The sequence below is a fragment of the Glycine max genome, chromosome 11 (genome assembly GCF_000004515.6).
Source record: "Glycine max cultivar Williams 82 chromosome 11, Glycine_max_v4.0, whole genome shotgun sequence".
NCBI lineage: Eukaryota > Viridiplantae > Streptophyta > Magnoliopsida > Fabales > Fabaceae > Glycine > Glycine max.
The window spans coordinates 6,007,749-6,027,411 of record NC_038247.2 but is presented as its reverse complement, the minus strand read 5'-3'; the positions used below and the strand labels follow the sequence as shown (position 1 = coordinate 6,027,411).

The window sequence follows — 19,663 nt, the reverse complement described above, 5'->3', positions numbered from 1 at the left end:
CGACACAATTTCAGTATTTTAGGACTAAACACATTGACCTGATCGACATTGCAGACATACATGAGTACACAGAAACCGTTTTGATTAGCCCACTTCTCACTGGCAAAATAAAAAGATAAAACTTACAAACGCAATTTCACTGTTATTGTTCTCTAATCAGAATTAGAGTTTTACTTCAACAATCTTTAACATAAATCTTTAGTATGCGAATTATCAAAATACCAATTTTACTTAATTTCAGAATTCATTAAATACTAACATAAACTTACGGGAGGGTAAATATAAGGAAGAAAGGTATTGTTCAATGTATGCAAGAGGAGGACGTTATTATTGGACTATTAATACGATAGAACAATTAGTTTGTTACTATTTAAAATGACTCTGTCGGTCTTCTGAAAATGAGAAATTGTAGTAATTGGTCAAACTCTCATAGTCACTTGTGTTTTAACATCTTGATTAATGGGAAGGGAGATAAAGCAGTAAAATGTATTTCAACCGTGGGGCTTGTGTATAACTTCAACTGGTAACTTTGTCACTCAGTTTTATAGAATATAGGTACTTAGCATCATTTAATAATTTTTTTGGACCAACAACTACAAGCATCGTTTAATATATAGATAAAAAAAAATCATTTCATCTTTACTGTCAACGTAGTCAAAACTCTTAAGATCGATTTCAGATGGATAAATAAACACCTTACGAATTGATTTGTAGATGCAGGAGTAATGAACTTAGAAATTGTAGTTTTGTTAACGTGGGACTGTAGAACTCACGTTGCAGCAGCTTAACTCTATGGAACTATTTTAGTTAACGTGGTATTAACGTATTTAATTTCTTTCTTGGGCAATTTCTCACAATAGCTAATTTGAAAAATACTAATTCTTGGTTATTTCTCACTTACACTTTGTTGGGATAAAAGAGAAGAAATATGGGGAAACAGACATAAAATATAAAACATGTTATTTAAATGGATAATAATAAATAAACATTAAAAAAAAATTCCTTAACCTATTTGGATCAGTAGAAAAAAGTGTCTTACGCACAATCTAAAGATAGATTACGATCCCCATCATAGAAATTCCATTTGCATTCTAAAAACATCCAATTAATGTCGCCTTCAATTCACCCAGTAACACAATAACACTCTCACACTGAGTGTGACTTAAATCAAGCAAAATCCCTTAACCAAAATATCATCGGACTTCAGCAGCAAGTCGACTAGGGACCATTGTTTTGGACTAAAATCACATCATCTCCGGATATCTGCAAAGATCACAACACAATCATCTTACATTTATTACCCTAATAAGATCTTTGGAAAATACAAGTTATGATTTTATCTTTATACAAGCAATTGCTAATACAATTTTAAAAAATATATAAAATAAAAAAACAATATAGTGAAAAACTATCAGAAATTTAGTCTAATGAAAAAGAATTAGTCCCTACGAAGTAGTGAATTATGGTCAAAATTTTCATTGAAAGTATTCACATTTAGTGTTTAATTTATGCTTTGAGTATATGCTTCTAGTAAATTTTCATTGAAAGTATTTATATTAGTATAACTGCACAAACATGCAGTACCAGCAACACCATAACTGGCCACATAGCGACATCGTATGCATATCTATTCATCTTTTTTGACAGAGAAAAAAGAGAGTAGCTAATTTACATTTTCAACCCAAAAGTGCATTACAGACTTATTATTACATTACATAAATTAAATACACCCCCGCTGATTCAATAAGCTACTTTTCATCTTAAGAACATTCAAAAATCGCATTATACTATTTGCTTTTTACAAATGCACCGGACTATGCGGACACAAATCAGTATCGTTAATAATTAGATTCCTTTGAAGTTTAAACCGTAATCCACATTAGCACAGGAAAGCTCCTTCAATAATTATAGTTTTGATAAGACCTGGCGACCATCATGGCTTGCAATGCAAGCTTTGGCCCCAAAAAACAAAATTACGATGGCTCAACCTCAACCTTAACTACCGCATACATTCCTATAACTGAGGCGCAGTTTCCTATGCTAGTGAAAGCCACTAGTGCATCTAGACTAATTCTAGCATGAGAAAGATTTTTTTGTTTTGAAGATTTAAAATTTTTTTGAGAAAAATGTAAATTATATTAAACCCAAAATATACAACAATAATCGGGACATATCCTGCGGCTAAAAAAAATAAAAAAATCTCCCTAATATAAGAAGGTCTATATCAAGATGCTAAAACAAATACAACACGTGCGCTTGTCTATACATAAAAAACTAATCTTGTTAATAATCTCTATTATACAAAATTCATAATCCTCAAAAATCAGTTTGTTCCTAGATCTTGAACACCTGATGTGAATCTACCTCTAATTAAAGAGTCAGTAATGTGCTAGTAATGTGTTGCAAAGAAGTGAAATTTTCCTTAAAATTGATTGGATGGATGATTGAGAAAAAGATGATGAGTTTGATCTTTTCCGATAACACAAATTAATAATTAATATTTGTTGATAAAAAAAAATATTTTTGTTTTGTTGTATGAAAAGTTATAATAGCCGTTGAATTTATTAGTGTTGAGATGGATGGGTGAGCAATTCTTTGAGTGTACCGTGGAAAGGTCATAGACTTTGCAAATTTAAGATGATTAAACAACTTTTTATTTTAAAAAAGTTGAAACGCAGAAAAAGAAATGAGTACTTTTCTTGTAAATTAATAATAATAGTTTTAAAAAAAACCATAAATGTGTTTTACAAAAGAAAATTATCCAAACATAACATGATATGGCATGGACAATTGGCCACGAGGCTGTTGGCCTCAATTTCCGTCAAAAAGCCTAAACTGGAATATGGCAAGAGTTTGATCACAGAAAAAGTGCTCGCGGTAAAATCAAACATTTCACTTTTGACATGAGGACAATAGGAGAAGAGACCAAGGATTATGTCATAATCAATGAATCATAACCATGTATTATGGGGTGGAGGATGATGACATTGTGATTTGTGATCTTACCAACTACTCTTGAAGAGTGAAGATCATGAAACTATAGCTTAAGACTGGATTTAACATGAATATGTAATTAAATTATTCTGATCGAGAGTAACATACAAATAAAAAAAAAAAAGGAGGAACATCATAAGCCACAGAAAGCTACCAGAGGCTTGAAAAGTTTAACCTTCATTTAGTCCACGGAGCATAAAGTGAATTGTCTTTTTGTAATGAGAATGCTTCAACATTACTACTCTTCATTGACAGTACTTCTTAACGAAATGATTTCTTGGGCCACATTATCTCACACAATAATTAATCTCTTTTATATCTATAAGAACCCATTTTCCCCATCTTTGATTTCCACGGCTAAAAGCTAAAAATCATCGAAGTACTCAAATTAGCATGGCTGTCATGGTTGCATTCTTGAATTTGATCATCATGTTTTCAGTAGTCTCTACAAGCAAGTCACTGAGCTTAAACTACTATTCAAAAACATGCCCTGATGTGGAATGCATTGTTGCCAAGGCAGTGAAGGATGCCACTGCTAGGGACAAAACTGTTCCAGCTGCACTTCTGCGAATGCACTTCCATGACTGTTTCGTTCGGGTAATGACCCCACCCCCCTCATTTCCTCTTGACAGCTCCGCTTTATTTGATGCATTATTAAATCAAATCATATTATCTTTTTTCCTATACTCTTGAAGGGGTGTGATGCCTCTGTGCTGCTAAATTCAAAAGGAAGCAACAAAGCAGAAAAAGATGGGCCACCAAATGTTTCTTTGCATGCATTCTATGTCATTGATGCAGCGAAGAAAGCACTAGAAGCTTCATGCCCAGGTGTGGTCTCTTGTGCTGACATCCTTGCTCTAGCAGCAAGGGATGCAGTTTTTCTGGTAAGAAAACTTTGTTAAGTACCAAATTTCTCATCATTCAGATCCTAAACAATTCTTATGTCTTCGAGAATTGACAAATGCAGCTAAGGTAGCTTGTATTTGCAAGTCTTGACTAATGGTATAAATATATTCTGCAGTCAGGAGGACCTACATGGGATGTTCCTAAAGGAAGAAAGGATGGCAGAACATCTAAAGCCAGCGAAACCAGACAATTACCAGCGCCAACCTTCAACTTATCACAACTGCGGCAAAGCTTTTCTCAAAGAGGACTGTCAGGGGAAGACCTGGTAGCTCTGTCAGGTAAGTTATTCCTAAAGTCAAAACTGCCAAAACTTGACCATTTTTCATTTATTCCAATTTATATCTGAATAGAGTTTAGAGTAAATGTCCTTTGACCCATATGTAGGGGGGCACACTTTGGGTTTCTCTCACTGCTCATCTTTCAAGAACAGAATCCACAACTTCAATGCTACACATGATGTTGACCCTTCATTAAATCCATCATTTGCAACAAAACTGATATCAATTTGTCCACTAAAAAATCAGGCAAAAAATGCAGGCACCTCTATGGACCCTTCAACAACAACTTTTGATAATACATATTACAGGTTGATCCTCCAACAGAAAGGCTTGTTTTCTTCTGATCAAGTTTTGCTTGACAACCCAGACACTAAAAATCTGGTTGCGAAGTTTGCCACCTCAAAAAAGGCTTTTTATGACGCTTTTGCAAAGTCCATGATCAAAATGAGTAGCATCAATGGTGGACAGGAGGTTAGAAAGGACTGCAGAGTGATCAATTAAAAAGTCTTAAATTAATTCAAGTTAAATTGATGTTTCAAACAAGTTAGAAGTATGAACTTGTTGGATCAAATTTCCTAGATGGCAAGAATATTATGTCTTTTTCCTCTATTAAAGAAATATGTATATTTATCTGAAGTTAATAAATATATCATTTTGATAGTCTTGAGTAATGAGTGAGGAAAAGTCCCAATCAGGATGAATAGTTATGAAGAATGCAACTGTTTTCATCGCAAAAGAAAATTGTCAAATTATCAATTTGAACTAATTATATGGCTTTTACACTCTAGCCACTTGACAGCACTGCAAATATCAACATTTAAACATTTTTTTTATACATCTATAAGAACACACCTAGCAATCCTTAGAGGCAAATTCCTCAACAATTTACATCCTAGTCCCCATCCATAAAGATTGCTGCTTGATACCATGTCTCAAGATTAAGCAACCGGAAAATAAAAAGGAACAGTGTCTTTTCTTCATCTAATGTATAGCAAAGAAGTGCAGTATCTGTTTTAAGAGGCATTTCTGTAGCATGATCAAGCCCAATTGAATTTCTTGATCATCTATATATGAAATGGAATTTTCTCAAAGCAAAAAGAACATAGATAATAACAATGGCTGCCGGATAAATAAATAAAAAAAAGAGAGAGAACTGCTAAGCTTTATCACAATTTTGAGCTACCTCGGGCATTATCTTTTGAGATAAGAGATATCTCTGCCAATTGAATGTTACCACTTAGCAGTGATGCTTTGTCAGATGCCAAGAAGGAAAACCCATCAAGAAGCTTCAGACACTCTAAGCCCCATTTTCCTATCAAAAACTCAATAAGGTGATGCCCACTGCAAACAATTAGATAGCTAAATTAAAAATATAGGGAAACAAATATCAGATGCAAGCTGTAGAGCTACTATTAAATTTCCTCACAAGTTTTGAGCATCATATAGAATGCAAAGTACCTTCGGTTATGATATGAGGTTATAAAAGTTGACCCAGGAGAATTTCGAAACAGGAAAGTCACAGTGGCAAAGAGGTTATCAAAGGCTAAATAATACATCAAAAACAATACTTTAGTCCAATAGACAGAGGAAGGTGACAGATAATTAACACAGCCCATTTTTTCTCACCGTTTGAATCATACAGCACATCAGCCCCTAGAATAATTGTTGGCTGTAAACTGAATAGGGATGAATCCCAAACTCCCCATGTCAATCCCAACACCTACAAATAGAAGGCCAACATTCAAATTAACAAAAACAATATGATAAAATTTCAACATCAGGAACATGCACAGACAAGCATTGACAAACTTCCGCTTATTCACCACATGCCCAATGTAATCACTTATCAATGGCGAAAGGCCAAAATTCCTCCATATAAACACGCCATTGTGGCCTATGGTGCCGCCATAGCAGGCCTCCCTTCACAAATTGCCCATGGCATTTGGCAAAAAATCCGCAACACCATTTGGTCATGGTGGCCAAGGTGCCACCATTTAACAACAATGTCCATGCCACAGACATAGTACTGTCATATTCTACTAAAATATTAACACATTATTAAACCATGCACACACAGGCTTTGTTATCTGGAATACATTGAAACAATCACTATAATAATAGCATACGTTGCACTCAAGTTTGTTCAAGTCACAAACTCTTCTCATGTTGTTAAGCACCTGCAGGCCCAAACCAAACAAGAAGCAATCAGCTGCTAGATATATTAACTTTTAGGATCCAACCATTAATTTAAACACAAGCTTATAAAAATCATATAAGAATACTATTAATAGAAATCAATGAGTCATTGACAACCAGTTTTTTATCTGTAAAAATCACATGTAAGTGCTCTCCCCAATTATTCATCGCAACACAGCTGCAAACCCAAGGCAGGACTCAAACTAAAGATGACTGATTAAATCAAAACAATCATGTACCAATTGATCCACGTGCTTGGTGGTTGACAACAGTTTATTTGAAAGCTTTATAAAAGTATATAAAATAAAAATTGGATGGTAATAGTGTAATACCTCTAATCTGGTGGAGTCATCGGTAAGAGTGACACAGGCACCGAGTTTTGCTGCAACCAAGTCAGGCAAGGAAGTTCCAGCACCTAGATGCATGAATACAATAAGAAAAAATAATGGAGAATAATAAATGAGCACATAACATTAGACAAGAATTTGAAATAAGAGGGTACCTCAACAACGTTGGCTCCTGAAAATCGATGTTTGTGCTGCCAAACATACTCGGCGAGAACTACGCTGCAGGGCCACAGGAATAGGCCATATTCGTCCTTCATGTTCTGCGAGAAGAAGAGTAATTGTTAGTTGGTTGGGAAATTCATGGAGAGTGTAGTGGGACTGGGAAGTGAAGAACCTCGATGATGGAGATGTAGAAGCTTGGCGCTTCAGAATCATCGCGGAAACAGTGCTGAGAAACGGTGGTCATGGTGAGGCTGTCATCATTCCAATCTTTCTCCTCCATGGCTCTCATCGGAAGGAGTTAACTGAAACCTCCAAATTTCAGGGGAATCGGACCTTCAAAACTTTTTTTTAGCAAATAAGTAAATTAAACACTAATTAATGGATTAAGTATTTTTTTTCAACCCTTAAAAAAAAGTATTTTCTTGTTCAGTGTTATCCATGCAAAATATTTTTCAATTGCTGATTAATTTTTATTAAAATTAATTGTGATTGCTTATAATAAGTTCTCACCTATCTTAGTCATATTTTTCCCATTCAGAAAATTAAAATTTGAAACATTATTTAAAGAAATTAAGTCTGATATCACTTATATTATTATTAATCATTAAATATAACATATTTAATTATAATTATTTTTATAATAAATATTCTAAATTTTATATTTAAAGTGGCTTTTAATTAAATAATAGTATTCTAGAAGAAAATTTAACTATGTCTTATGAGAGTGCTTATATGAATTTTTTAATATTTTTCTTCACTGCTGGAGCAAATGAGGTCACCTTAGTTATATAAGCACCATTATTTAACACATTTATATTATAAATAACATATTTTTTAAGTATTATAGGAAGCACAAAATTAAATTAATCATTTTTTACAACCTTAATTTGAAATGAATTTTATGTAGAATGTTTAAATTTATGTGAAATTATAAGACTTTCAAAATTATGATAAATAACTCATCTAAACGATTATCCATGATAGATACTCTACTTATAATTTTTTTATTTTGAAATATAATATTTCTGGAAAAAAAAAAACAGAGAAATATTATATCGTTGATACTTGATATTCATGTTTGATAGTGTAGTTTTTATTTTTTTATTTTAAGTTTGATAATCTTAATCTTAAATTATTTTTCTAACACGTGTAGTTTGGTAGATGCGCCAAATTGAACAAAAACAAAAGGTTTTCTTACCTCAAATATGCATGGGCTAAATTGACTTACGTAAGAGGAAAACAAAAAGGATAGTTGCTTTTCACACTGGCATAATTGCTTCCTACACCTAATTTGAAATGTAAATATTACATTATCTTACTATACGTATTTAAACTCTTATTCTTGGACTTAAGGCCCGGTTTCCTCCAAATCAGGAAAAGTATTTTGCAGAAGTGCCAGTCCTCCTACTTTCAGTTATTAAGTCATAAGTGGCTAGTCCTTGAAAACTTTAATTTCCAATCTGTTTCGGGAATATAAACATGAGATATTTATCGTATAATAAAAGGTAGATTATATGATTTATCATTTTAAAAACTACTAAATAATGTGAATTTTGGAAAGAAATAAAAAGTTATATGAATTTAAAAATTATCATGTAGCAACTTTTAATTTATGATAGTACTTTATAAAATTTAGCCACTTGTTTTTAATTAAATGTTATTGATGGACACCTTACTTCATATATCCTCCTTGCGTCTGTACTGAACTTAGCCTTTATATTATGATCTATGAAAAGTGCATCTTGAGTATTTTCAAAGATGAGCTGTTATTCAAGCAAGTTCTTAAAAACCATCGACACGTGAAGATTTTAGTGATATATTCGAAAGGCGGTTTTGTTAGGTTTGTGTGCCCATCGTCCCGTCTACCCATGATCAGGTTAACATAATTTTTGGTGTTCTTGGACTATTTCATAGGGACCACATTGTACGATTAAAACTTGAAAAGTAATAACAATAAAAAAAAAATAGTATTCAAAATTAAAAACTTGTGAAGTTACAATGATCACCCAAAAAACTTATTTACTTTTTTCATCTTAGTTATTATACTATACAAAATTATTCATATAAAAAATTCATTTAATTATACATTACCTGGATGCTATGACTATAGCACCATGTTATTTCGTTATAGTAAGTACTTTTTGTTTGGGCCAAAGCTACGTGGAAAATGCAAGCACCTTTTTCTTGCCAAAGGAAAACCCGACCATACTTGAAAAAAGTAATGACGTTAGTTGTAAGAAATAATTAATTGATTTAATGGTTTGACAAACAAGTTGTCCAATGGAGACTCACAATTTTAATTTGAGTGCGTAACTCTAATGGTTTTGGATAGAAAACAAAACACTAACATGGGGAGGTTTAATTACGAAAATGGGATTTTTTTTAAAAAAAATTACCATGGATATTTTTAAAAAAAATTACTAAAATGGATAAATCGTATTTTAATATATGATTTTACAATGAAGAAATTGTATATCAAAATAAGATTTCACTTTTAATTTATTTAAAATATATCTTTTGTAAGAATTAAAATCATATGTTAAAATATGAGTTTAGTTTTTTTTTTATTATTAAAATCGTGTGCAAGGGAAGGGCATTATTTCTAAATTTTTCTTTTAAAAAACTGAAATCGTATTCTATTGCATGATTTTAGTTATGTTTTTTAAATGGGTTTTATTTTTACGTAGAATTTATGATTTTTTTAGAAAGAAAAATAATATATAAAAAATAAAGTGGTATATGGATGAAAATTATAAGTTGAACGATATATAATAATTAATTATGTTTGAAAGATTAAAGATTACAAAATATTCAACATAATTCATTGTCTATATGGACAATTACTATGATGATAACCTTCATTTAGACACACTGAATATTTCTTCGGCCTACTTAAAACTGATTCATCTATTTCATTATGTATGCAAGTAATAATTGACCTGCCTGATAGAAATCATCGTTTGTCAAGATTAGGAACAAAATTTGGATCCATGTATTGAGACCAATAATCCTTATTTCCAAGGGAGTGAAACTGAAGTTCATAAATCTTGTAAATGGTATGCAACTTGTATGTTAGGTCAACAAACAAGTCGGTCTGTTGGTGGCAAGAGGAGCAAATTGCAATAACATGAGAGCAAGGGAGTCGCAATGCCTGAAATTCCCCATAGTCACACTATCATTCATTTAGTTTAACACTAGTCATTGCTCGTCAACCTAATTGGGAATTTGCTAGCTCTTATACCTCAAACTTAAGATGTTTCGCGAGTATACCTTTGCACATGATGCATTTCAACACAAAAACGATTTTCTTGCAACATGACAGCTACCTTTTTCGGGTAGCCGTGTCCCACATGTAACATGGAGGATACATGCATCCCTCTTTCAACTGAACATGCTTTTATTCTCTCAAATGTTGCTTTCACCGAGACAATTATAGGCAAGGTGTGTGCTCCTTTTAAAGCAAAATTCATACACTCAACAAAATTAGTAGTCATATGGCCATATCGTTTGCCACCATCATAGGCTTGAGTCCATTTTTCCCTTGAATATTTTCTAACAATTTTCTTGCTCGCCGAAAACTCTGATTTCATATCAATCAATTTTGCATCAAACTTCGATTGCTACATTCCGTATCCTATGACAAAAACATCAAAATAATTCAATAAATAAAGGTTTCATTCAAATAAATAAATACATAAGTAAAAAAAATTAAATAATTACCCATACTAATAACTTTTTTTCCAACTCAACATTATGAAACTTTTTATTAAAGTTTGATGCAATATGTCAAATGCAATACACTGATGCATTCCACCCACCCAACTTTGTGTGATCGTAATGGTGATGAAGATAATAACAACAATGATGGTGATAATATTGGGACCCATAATGACAATGATGATACTATAACAAGGAAAGCATAACCAACTCAATATGGTCGTAAACTAAGACAACAACAAGCGAAACCAATTCAACAAAAAGAAAAAGAAAAAGACCATGATGCTATATGCGGCAACCTACACGTGGGACGTCATCCCACAAACAATTTTTTTAATATATGAAATATGTATATGTTTTTCTTATTTTTATAAAAAAATCTCAGTATTTTATATTAGCTATCCAAAACTTATGAAAAAATGAAAAACAAGTGTTACCTACTTAACACAAAGTTTATCAAAGAAATCATGTTGAAATACACAATTTAAAAAATAACTAAAAACATGTTAAAATTGATATACAATTTCAAAATAATAAAAAAATGAAAATTGAAATCGTATGATAATATACAATTTTAGTGTAAAAGTTTTCTGAAAAACAAAATTGTATTTTGAATTCTTCAAAGTCAAATCGCATCTCAAAGTATGATTTATCCATTTTCATAATTTTAAAAAAAAATTTCCATTATGCTATTTTAAAAAAAATAATTACACCATAATGGTGTACGAGCCAACATGGGAAGGAAATTTAACGGCAGTCACAGTAACTGCGTAATGACGCCAACAGTGAAAGTCATAACGGAAAGAGAATGGAAATAACGCGGGGACATTCGGGTAATTTCGCGCGCGCGGAAAAAGAAAACCTGGCATCCGAAGCATTGCACAATAATCCTTCGTCTGAAAACGCATTCATTCTTTTCTCCCACGCACGCACGTACACACAAACGAACCAAGGTTCTTCTTCTCTGCGATCAGATCGCACAAATTTTGGAACCCTAATCTACTACATTTCGTTTTGGACCTTCATCCGAATCGTAAAAATCACTCTCTGCGAATCGAATCCTCTTTCTGACGTCGATCATTTCGTCGACTGAGTCATTTAACCCTAAACATTTTACATGGCCATGACCGGTAACCATTCCCCTCGCCATTCCTCCGATAACCACCAATCGCGTCGCGCCACGCGCCTCCCTGCTTCTTCGCCGTGGAACCAGGTCGTCTGCGGCGAATCGGAGCCCGTTGCGGCGGTTCCGTCTTCCTCGACGGAGGATTTCCCCTCTGCCGCCGCGCCGGTGGAAGATTTTAGCTCCTCCGCGACTGAGAGCTCAGACAATGGCGGCGCTGCCAAGAGGCCTGTCTGGAACAAACCTTCTCCTAATGGCGCGGCGGCGGCGGCGGCTTCGGAGGTGAGGCCGGAGATGGACGCGAACTCGTGGCCCTTGCCGTCGGAGTCCACGAGAGCTGCTACGAAATCGGAATCCTTGAAGGGTCTGTTGGATGGATCTTCTGTGCCACAATCGCAGGTTTGGTTCTCTCGCCATTACTCTATTGTTTCAGTTAGTAATTAAATTAATAATTAGTAGTTCCTGCAATTTTAGTGTTTCAACTAGTTGCAGCCAGTTATCTTTATTGCGTCGTTGAATTGATTATTCATGTGTACTCAATGGTGATAAGTGGCTTGACTATATAATGTGCGCAAGTAAGCCTTACTTGTTCGTTATACTGGCATACTGAATTACTGATAAGGAGTGTTCTAGTTTCCATTTCTAGCATAATTTGTAAAATGCATGTATGTACCTCATGTGGTATGTGGATACCGGTATTGGATCAAGCTGCTGTGAATTAGGAACTGAATGGGATGGATTGTGAAATATATGATAGTTTAGTTTTCTGGCGTATATGTTTTGTTTCTATTGGTTGTGTCAATATGCATAGACATTGGTATTGTTTTAAGTGTTCTGATTGTAGGGTTTGGGAAGTATGTCTTCTTCTTCCCCTTCACAGAGGGAAGTCAGTGATAATGCAAGCACCAACAGTGTGGTGCCGGCTCGGCAGAAATCAACAAAGCATCACAGTTCTAATGCATCTTCTAATGGTGGCCACATGCAACACTCTGCGTCCCAGGTTTCGATAGCTGCAACTGGGTCCCGAAACTCCTCTCCAAAGGACCACACACAAAGAAGTGGGTTTGCGTCTCATGATCATCCACAGCAGCGTAATTCGTTTAGAAATCGTAATGGCGGTCAACACCAGCGTGGAGATGGTTCTCACCATCATAACTATGGGAACAGGCATGATCAGGACTGGAATAATAATAGAACTTTTGGTAGTAGAGATACACATGTGCCACCAAGAGTTGTTCCAAGATTTATACGGCCGCCTCCACCTCCTAATTCTGCTCAGTTTTTTCATCCATCACCAATGCGGCCATTTGGTAGTCCCATTGGTTTCCATGGTATGGTGTTTTCTCATGATGATTTCTTTCAATATATGAATATGCTCTGATGACTGTATTCATTTCCAGAACTAGCACCTCAGCTGGTATTTGTTGCAGCTCCACCTCCACCCCCGGATTCACTAAGAGGTGTTCCTTTTGTGCCTCCTATGCCACATCATTCCCTGTTCTTTACAGGCCCAGATCCTCAGTTGCACAATAAGATAGTCAACCAGGTTGACTACTATTTTAGGTATTGCTTTTACTTCGGTCTGTCTGTAATTTGTTTTTATTATTTTTTGTCTTTAATTGGTTTAGAGAGTTGACTGTAGACATACCACAACTTGTCTATTGCAGTAATGAAAATTTAGTTAAAGATACATTCTTGCGGCAGAACATGGATGACCAGGGCTGGGTTCCCATAAAATTAATTGCAGGCTTCAACAAAGTGAGTTTTTTGGGACATGATTGCTTTTATATGTATTAATGAGGGAGAAAGAGATGGTTTGCTTTGTTGTTTTCATACCTCACTCATAAAATATATGCGTTTAGAAAAATTGCACAAATAATTAATCTACTATAGTGTAGAAGGATTACATTATTTCTGATGAATCATCCGCCTTTGACTGGATTGACTGATTTGGGTGTTTCTTGGTCTTGGCAAGGATTAGTCATGACTGATGCATATGAAGTGTTTTTTTATTTTGATCAAATTATGTGTTAATTTTGTTGCTCTTTCCATACAATCATGGGATGACAAATGTTGGTAGCATGTATTGTGTCCCACTGGTTGCATTGTCTGTACCATTTCAGTAGAAAATATGTTAGACCGGGAAAAACTTGGCTCACTAAAGTCAAGTTTTTGCATCAAAATCTTCAAAGTAATGTTAAGGTCTGTTTTGTAAGTGCTGCATTTTAAAGAGGGGGTTTTCTGGAAGTTTGTCTTTCTATTTGTGGTGGGTCCAAGTTTTAGTGTTTGATTTTTCAGTTTTTTCTTCAATCCTACTCTAGTTTTCTCCAATATGCAGTTATGTTGTTATTACTAAATGAAACTTACAAAGAAGTTACTGTGGTGTCTTGAGGAAAAAATTATAACATTTAGACAATACTTGTTTAAAAGGTTAAGCTAGGTTCTGATTAAGTAAATACAAACTAATTTTTGAACGATTCTTTTACATTAAAACCTTTTATTTTTATTTTGCATAATCCAAATCTTTTTTTAACCATCAATATGATGAAGGTGTCAGATGTCTCCTAATGGGTATCATATGTTGACATGAAAATTGTTTGTATGTGATGGGGTTTCTCTTTACCTAAAAAGGGTAATAGAAACAAAAACATGGGTTTGATTATCAAATTTAGGTTATACATGAATATATGCATAATGCACCATTATTATGAAGAAAAAAAAATAAGGAGCTAAGTTTGATTTTTTTTTTTTTTGTTATCTTGGATTTAAAATTCAATGTTTTTTTAATGTATTAAATAATATTATCATCATTATTATTATGAGGACTTGGGTTGCCGCCGTTATACACCAAAAAAATATTCAATCGATATAATTACTGTCATAATGAGATATTTTGGTTATACACCACATGGACCAAAAAAGGCTTTATGGTTTGTTATTCATAGCCATAGGTCAATGTTTTTTTTTTTTATCTAGACTATTTTTTTCTTTTTGCTTAAATTGAAACATCTTACACTCTGGTGCATACAAAAGTTTATCTCACTAATTTATGTAGAATCTTAATTATGACTGAGGTGAAATGGCAATGGATTAGTGAATGTTTACATTTTGGGCATAATGCCTACACTATTCTTCAGTTTTATTTTGTATTGTTAACTATTGTAGTGTTGCCGTTCTTCAATTATCATCTGAAGCAGTTCAAGTTATGCATTCGTTTAAAAATTTCTCCTATTTGGAAGTGAGTTTAGCATTGTTTGTCTCCATTTGATGAATATTTTTGTCTGTCAGGTTATGCATTTGACTGACAATATCCAAGTTATATTAGATGCTATTCGAACTTCATCTGTTGTTGAAGTGCAGGTATTGTTTTGAATCTTGCTTTGGAGATTCAAGTTTATGAATTTGAATGTAGACATGATTTCATTGGGATATTTAGGGGGTGCTTACTTGTGATCTTATTTTCTGTTTTTCATTTTTTAATTACAAAATGGTTACATTGTTTTCGATCTGTTTCTTATTTTCAATGATTTGCATAGGAAACACTGAACCTTTTTTTATGTTCTATGTTTTCAATACAAATCTTTGAAAATGGGAACAGATTGGAAACAAGGTGACAGTTTTAAAAGGTGAAAGCAAGAAATGAAAATACAAGTAAACAACACCCCCTTTTAGGAAAATGTTAATTCTCAGTTTTGCTTTTTTACCCCTATCAATTTGTTATATCTCTTGTTTTAAATTTATATCCTTTTCTATTAATTATAGGGTGACAAAATAAGGAGACGAAATGATTGGAGGAGATGGATCATGCATCCTCCTGTTCAGTTTTCTAATGCTACAACCATTGGAGTGTTGAATCCTGACATGCTGGCAGAACAAGTACACAATATTGCTCTGGAGACAAGTGACTATGATGGTGCAGGAGGACCGGATGTTCTACCAGATACTTCACGACATAGATCTACATTTAGGGATTTGCAGCTTTCCACTAGCGAGGGTCCTGGTCCTGGTCAAGTTGGTATTCAAGAGGCTCAGATCACTCCATTCCAGGAAGAAATTAGAGCTGTAAATGTGCTTTAGCACTATGTTTTTTTGGAGAGCTCTCAAGAGGGACACGGGAAGCAGGTATCTAAGAATGGTCTCGGTTTTTTTCTTATGGTACAATGGGAAATGATATCTCTCGAGGCATATTTAGGAAGGATAAAACATGATGGAGAAACGGAAGGAAAAGACCTAGTATAAAACAGAAAAAAAAAAAAAGAAGGAGGATCAAACGGTAACAGTCCCCTCCCCCCTCTCACCAAAAGTACAGAAAAGGATTTTTTTTCTTTTATGTTTATTTTTGGTTGTGGAGCTAGTTAGCACGACTCTTGTGAATACTCTTTTTTATGGGTATAATGTCCTCACTCTTGCGGGGGAAATGATTTGCTTCAATATGGGGGAATTTTTGTCCTTGTTTCCCGTCTGCCCCTCAGCTGTTTTTTAAATCTTTGGGGTCAGCTTCCCCCCAGTTTTAGGAGCATGTGTTGCATTACATTAGTTCATGTCACGGGTGTTGAATTGAATGTGTTTGATAGCTACCTGCAGCTGCCACTGAGGGAAGAGCAAATATAGCTTTCTGCTGCTGGAGCTTTGTCCTACTGCTTTAAAAGTGTGATTGTTAGCCATAATATCTCCCGTTACGTCATACATGACATGGATATTTAGTAGTATATCTTTCGTCTGTTAAAAACTCGCGAAAATTCTGAAGCATAAGTGGTCCCTGTGGGGTCATTAAGACTTTTAATTATACAGGTTACAGCTGTATAAGATGGATTTTTCTGCCTATTTTAGACCTGAAGTTGCACGGGCCTTGGACTTAGAACCTGTATTTGATGTTTGATTCTTCAATAACGCCGCCCCTTTCATACCCGCTGTTGATGTAATTAGTTTATTATCACGTTTGCTGTTACGGGCAGTCATTTTTATTAACTAACATACTGGTTAATTTTGACTGGGCACCACATCTATTTTTTAAAAAAATTCTATATTTATAATCTATTTTAATTTTATTATAATTTTCGGTACCTAAAATAGTTCTAAAAAAAATTATAATAAACACAGTATATTTTAAATAATTCTTGACCGATTTTTTAAATGTTACGTAGATATATTTTAGATATAGTATAGCTTGGACTATTTTAAAATTCCATTATATTTTTTTTATCAACTTTACCGTGTTAATATTTGATTACATGAATATAATGACTAATGTTATTTTAATATATTTTTACAAGTGCTCAATTACTTCTCTTAATAGTCTTACTTTTGATAGTTTTATAAAATAGCTCCATTATGTTTTTAGTTCCTGAAATTTGAAATAAATTTGTATTTAGTTTCTTTAATTAAAAAAAATCATTTCAGTTATAATTTTTTTTTTGAAAAATTCATTTTTAGACTTTTAGTTCTTGGAGATAGATGGCGTTAATGTAGGTTGTGAAAAATGGTCACATGGTGTTTAGAAGTGTACATGTGAGAAATGCTCACATTGCTATGACACCGTCTGTAGAGACTAATCGATTTATTGAAATTGTAGAGACTAATTGAATTTTTTTTTTCAATTTGATTGACCAAAAATAGATATATCCTAAATTTCAGGAAAAAACATAATTAAGTCTTATAAAATTATTAGTTAAGGTCACCTTACCATATATTGCCCTACTAAATTTATCGACTTTTTTTTTTACACTGAAGAATAATATAATGAATATAGAAATATTTGTTTTATATTATTTCTCATTTTCTCTGCATACATCAGAAAAGTTGAAATTTATTTAGAATGCTCACAGCTCGTATTTATCATTGATAATATATTTGACTCTACGTATTATACTAACTGCCTGTTTTATGCTGTCAACATGGAATAAATGAATTTAGCCGTCAACAAATTTGGCATTGAACATGCTGATGTGGTTAAAATTCTAATAAAATATTCAGCTCAATCTAACCGAGTCCAATTTTCATTCTTCTCAGCAAAGAGAAAAGAATGAAAGAAAATTGAAAAAATATTTAAATTAAAACAAAGAGAAAGAAATATGAGAATCACATTATTTTTTAAAAATTTCTTCTCATTTTTTTCTCAATTTGAACTCGACCAAACACACACTAGAGGAACCGGAGGGAAGCGATGGAACCGAAACCGAATCACAATAGCTACTTGCAGGGGAGAGGATGAGGCTAACGTCGCCAAAATTCTGCATTAAATGATAAATACAGATGTTGAGGTGCTTAGAAGAACACCCATCAAATAAAGGGATAGCCTTAGAGGCGAGGAACTGGCGAAAGCAAATATAGATCTTACAAGCGTGTGTATCTAGAGAAGTCGATTTCGCTATCATTAGCAATTGAGAATTGTTAAGTTATATAACAACTTTATACTATGTTTCGTGCAAAAGGAATAAAAAATTATGATAAATTGTTTCATGTGTGATACAATTGAGAGAAATAAAGAAAAAAAAATGTTATAAAAATGCGTTGTAAGAACAATCTTGTTTACTTCGATAATAAAGTTTTGTGACTTAAGAGGTGTTTTGGAATAGATGTGTAGTGTCAATAGGGTGGCACGGCACTAGGTGAGACGAAACTAGCTTGGGGGAGGTGTACGAAAGTGAGCAGGGTTTGGTCTTGGTTGGTGAATGAACATGAACATAGGTTTAGGTATGGGAGGAAGCTCTAATGTCCACGTTGATGCCACCTCTAATAATGATTATAAATGAAAGCCACCTCAAAAAAATAATGATTATTTATTTATTAGAATAGATTAACCCGAAGTAATATATTACTATATCTTTTTATGCAAGTCGACAAAAATGATTAAGGATATGGAATAAACTCCTATTTTCTCCATGTGCATGAGTTCGAATCCATTCCCCCACCCTCTCCCGACATCTTGGAACCAGTTGAGTAATTACAATTAGGTGAAACTGCTTTACATTCATATTTGTGCTGTAATCATCAGGTACAATCTCAACCAAACATATCCAGAGGGTGGTCTCTCCCTGTTTTATCACTACATTAAAAAAAAAAAAAGAATTCATACTTAAAAGCAATAAATATTAAAAATAAAATGAAAATGTATATTGATTTTTTGGGTAAACTATATTTTTAGTTAAACTAAAATTTTTAGAATTTTTATTTTTATCCCTGAAATTTTTGTTTTCGTTTTTTTAGTCCTTGAATTTTTTTTCATCTCACTTTTAATTTTTTAACTTTTTTTCATCTTTACTTTTAATTATTTTAAGAAACTAAAAGTGACAACAGAAAAAAGAAGTTAAGTGACTAAAAGTAAGAAAAAAATTAAAAGACTAAAAATAGATAAAAAGGTTTAAGAACTAAAAATAAAAATTATAAAAAATTTAATAACTAAAAAGACAATATTTTATTTTTTTTAAAAAAGCAATTGGTCCACAAGTTGGCCCAATATCATACATACACCAACTTGTAAAATTCGAATATTAACTCACAGACTCAAACGACATAATTCACAAAATAAATAGAATAAGCCCAATAAACCCACATTTAAGTGTGGTTTGCATATTTTTTTTTTACCTTGTCTTAATTTGTTAGTCTCATAATACAACTTATTATTAAATTAGTCCCTCAACTTTACTATTTAGTATAAAATTGATTTTTAAAAATTATAATAAAATATAAAATTGATCCTTTAGTATTATAATTAAAAGAAAAAAGATTATGCACTAACAAGATAATTTTTATATATAATTATTCAATCACAATTTATCATGTATGATAAATTTATTAATTTTTAAAGTAATTATCTTAAATTAATTTAAATAATAATTTATATTGTTTTACATTTGAAATTAAATTCTATAACTACCCCCATTTATATCTTCCAATTGTCCACATTAACAATCCACCCTTCTCCCCTAAAAGGTGATTTT

At 33.0% G+C, this 19,663-nt stretch overlaps 3 protein-coding genes across 4 annotated transcripts; 2 read left to right on the top strand and 1 right to left on the bottom strand.

Moving 5' to 3' along the window:
• Positions 1 to 3,347: 3,347 nt before the first annotated feature.
• On the top strand, positions 3,348 to 4,838 carry SEPB2 (peroxidase sEPb2). Its single transcript, NM_001317618.2, has 4 exons — positions 3,348 to 3,591; positions 3,690 to 3,878; positions 4,016 to 4,178; positions 4,285 to 4,838. Exons 1-4 carry the CDS (start codon positions 3,388 to 3,390, stop codon positions 4,677 to 4,679), a joined length of 951 nt encoding a protein of 316 aa, NP_001304547.2. The 5' UTR covers positions 3,348 to 3,387; the 3' UTR covers positions 4,680 to 4,838.
• An 84-nt stretch (positions 4,839 to 4,922) lies between these two features.
• Positions 4,923 to 7,222, bottom strand: LOC100812357 (uncharacterized). 2 transcript variants are annotated; one of them, XM_041006645.1, is made up of 7 exons: positions 7,056 to 7,222; positions 6,877 to 6,981; positions 6,707 to 6,789; positions 6,305 to 6,552; positions 5,805 to 5,898; positions 5,637 to 5,721; positions 4,923 to 5,519 (listed from the first exon to the last, which is right to left on the bottom strand). In XM_041006645.1, the coding sequence occupies exons 4-7, from the start codon at positions 6,341 to 6,343 to the stop codon at positions 5,345 to 5,347; spliced, it is 393 nt and encodes a 130-aa protein (XP_040862579.1). In that variant the 5' UTR covers positions 6,344 to 6,552; positions 6,707 to 6,789; positions 6,877 to 6,981; positions 7,056 to 7,222; the 3' UTR covers positions 4,923 to 5,344. The 2 variants fall into 2 exon arrangements, with proteins under 2 accessions (XP_040862579.1, XP_006590735.1); XM_006590672.4 differs by having other exon boundaries at positions 6,305 to 6,355.
• A 4,260-nt stretch (positions 7,223 to 11,482) lies between these two features.
• Positions 11,483 to 16,629, top strand: LOC100811819 (la-related protein 1C). The gene is made up of 6 exons (XM_003538841.5): positions 11,483 to 12,122; positions 12,568 to 13,054; positions 13,124 to 13,286; positions 13,391 to 13,481; positions 15,012 to 15,083; positions 15,486 to 16,629. The coding sequence occupies exons 1-6, from the start codon at positions 11,718 to 11,720 to the stop codon at positions 15,798 to 15,800; spliced, it is 1,533 nt and encodes a 510-aa protein (XP_003538889.1). The 5' UTR covers positions 11,483 to 11,717; the 3' UTR covers positions 15,801 to 16,629.
• The last annotated feature ends 3,034 nt before the right edge of the window (positions 16,630 to 19,663 follow it).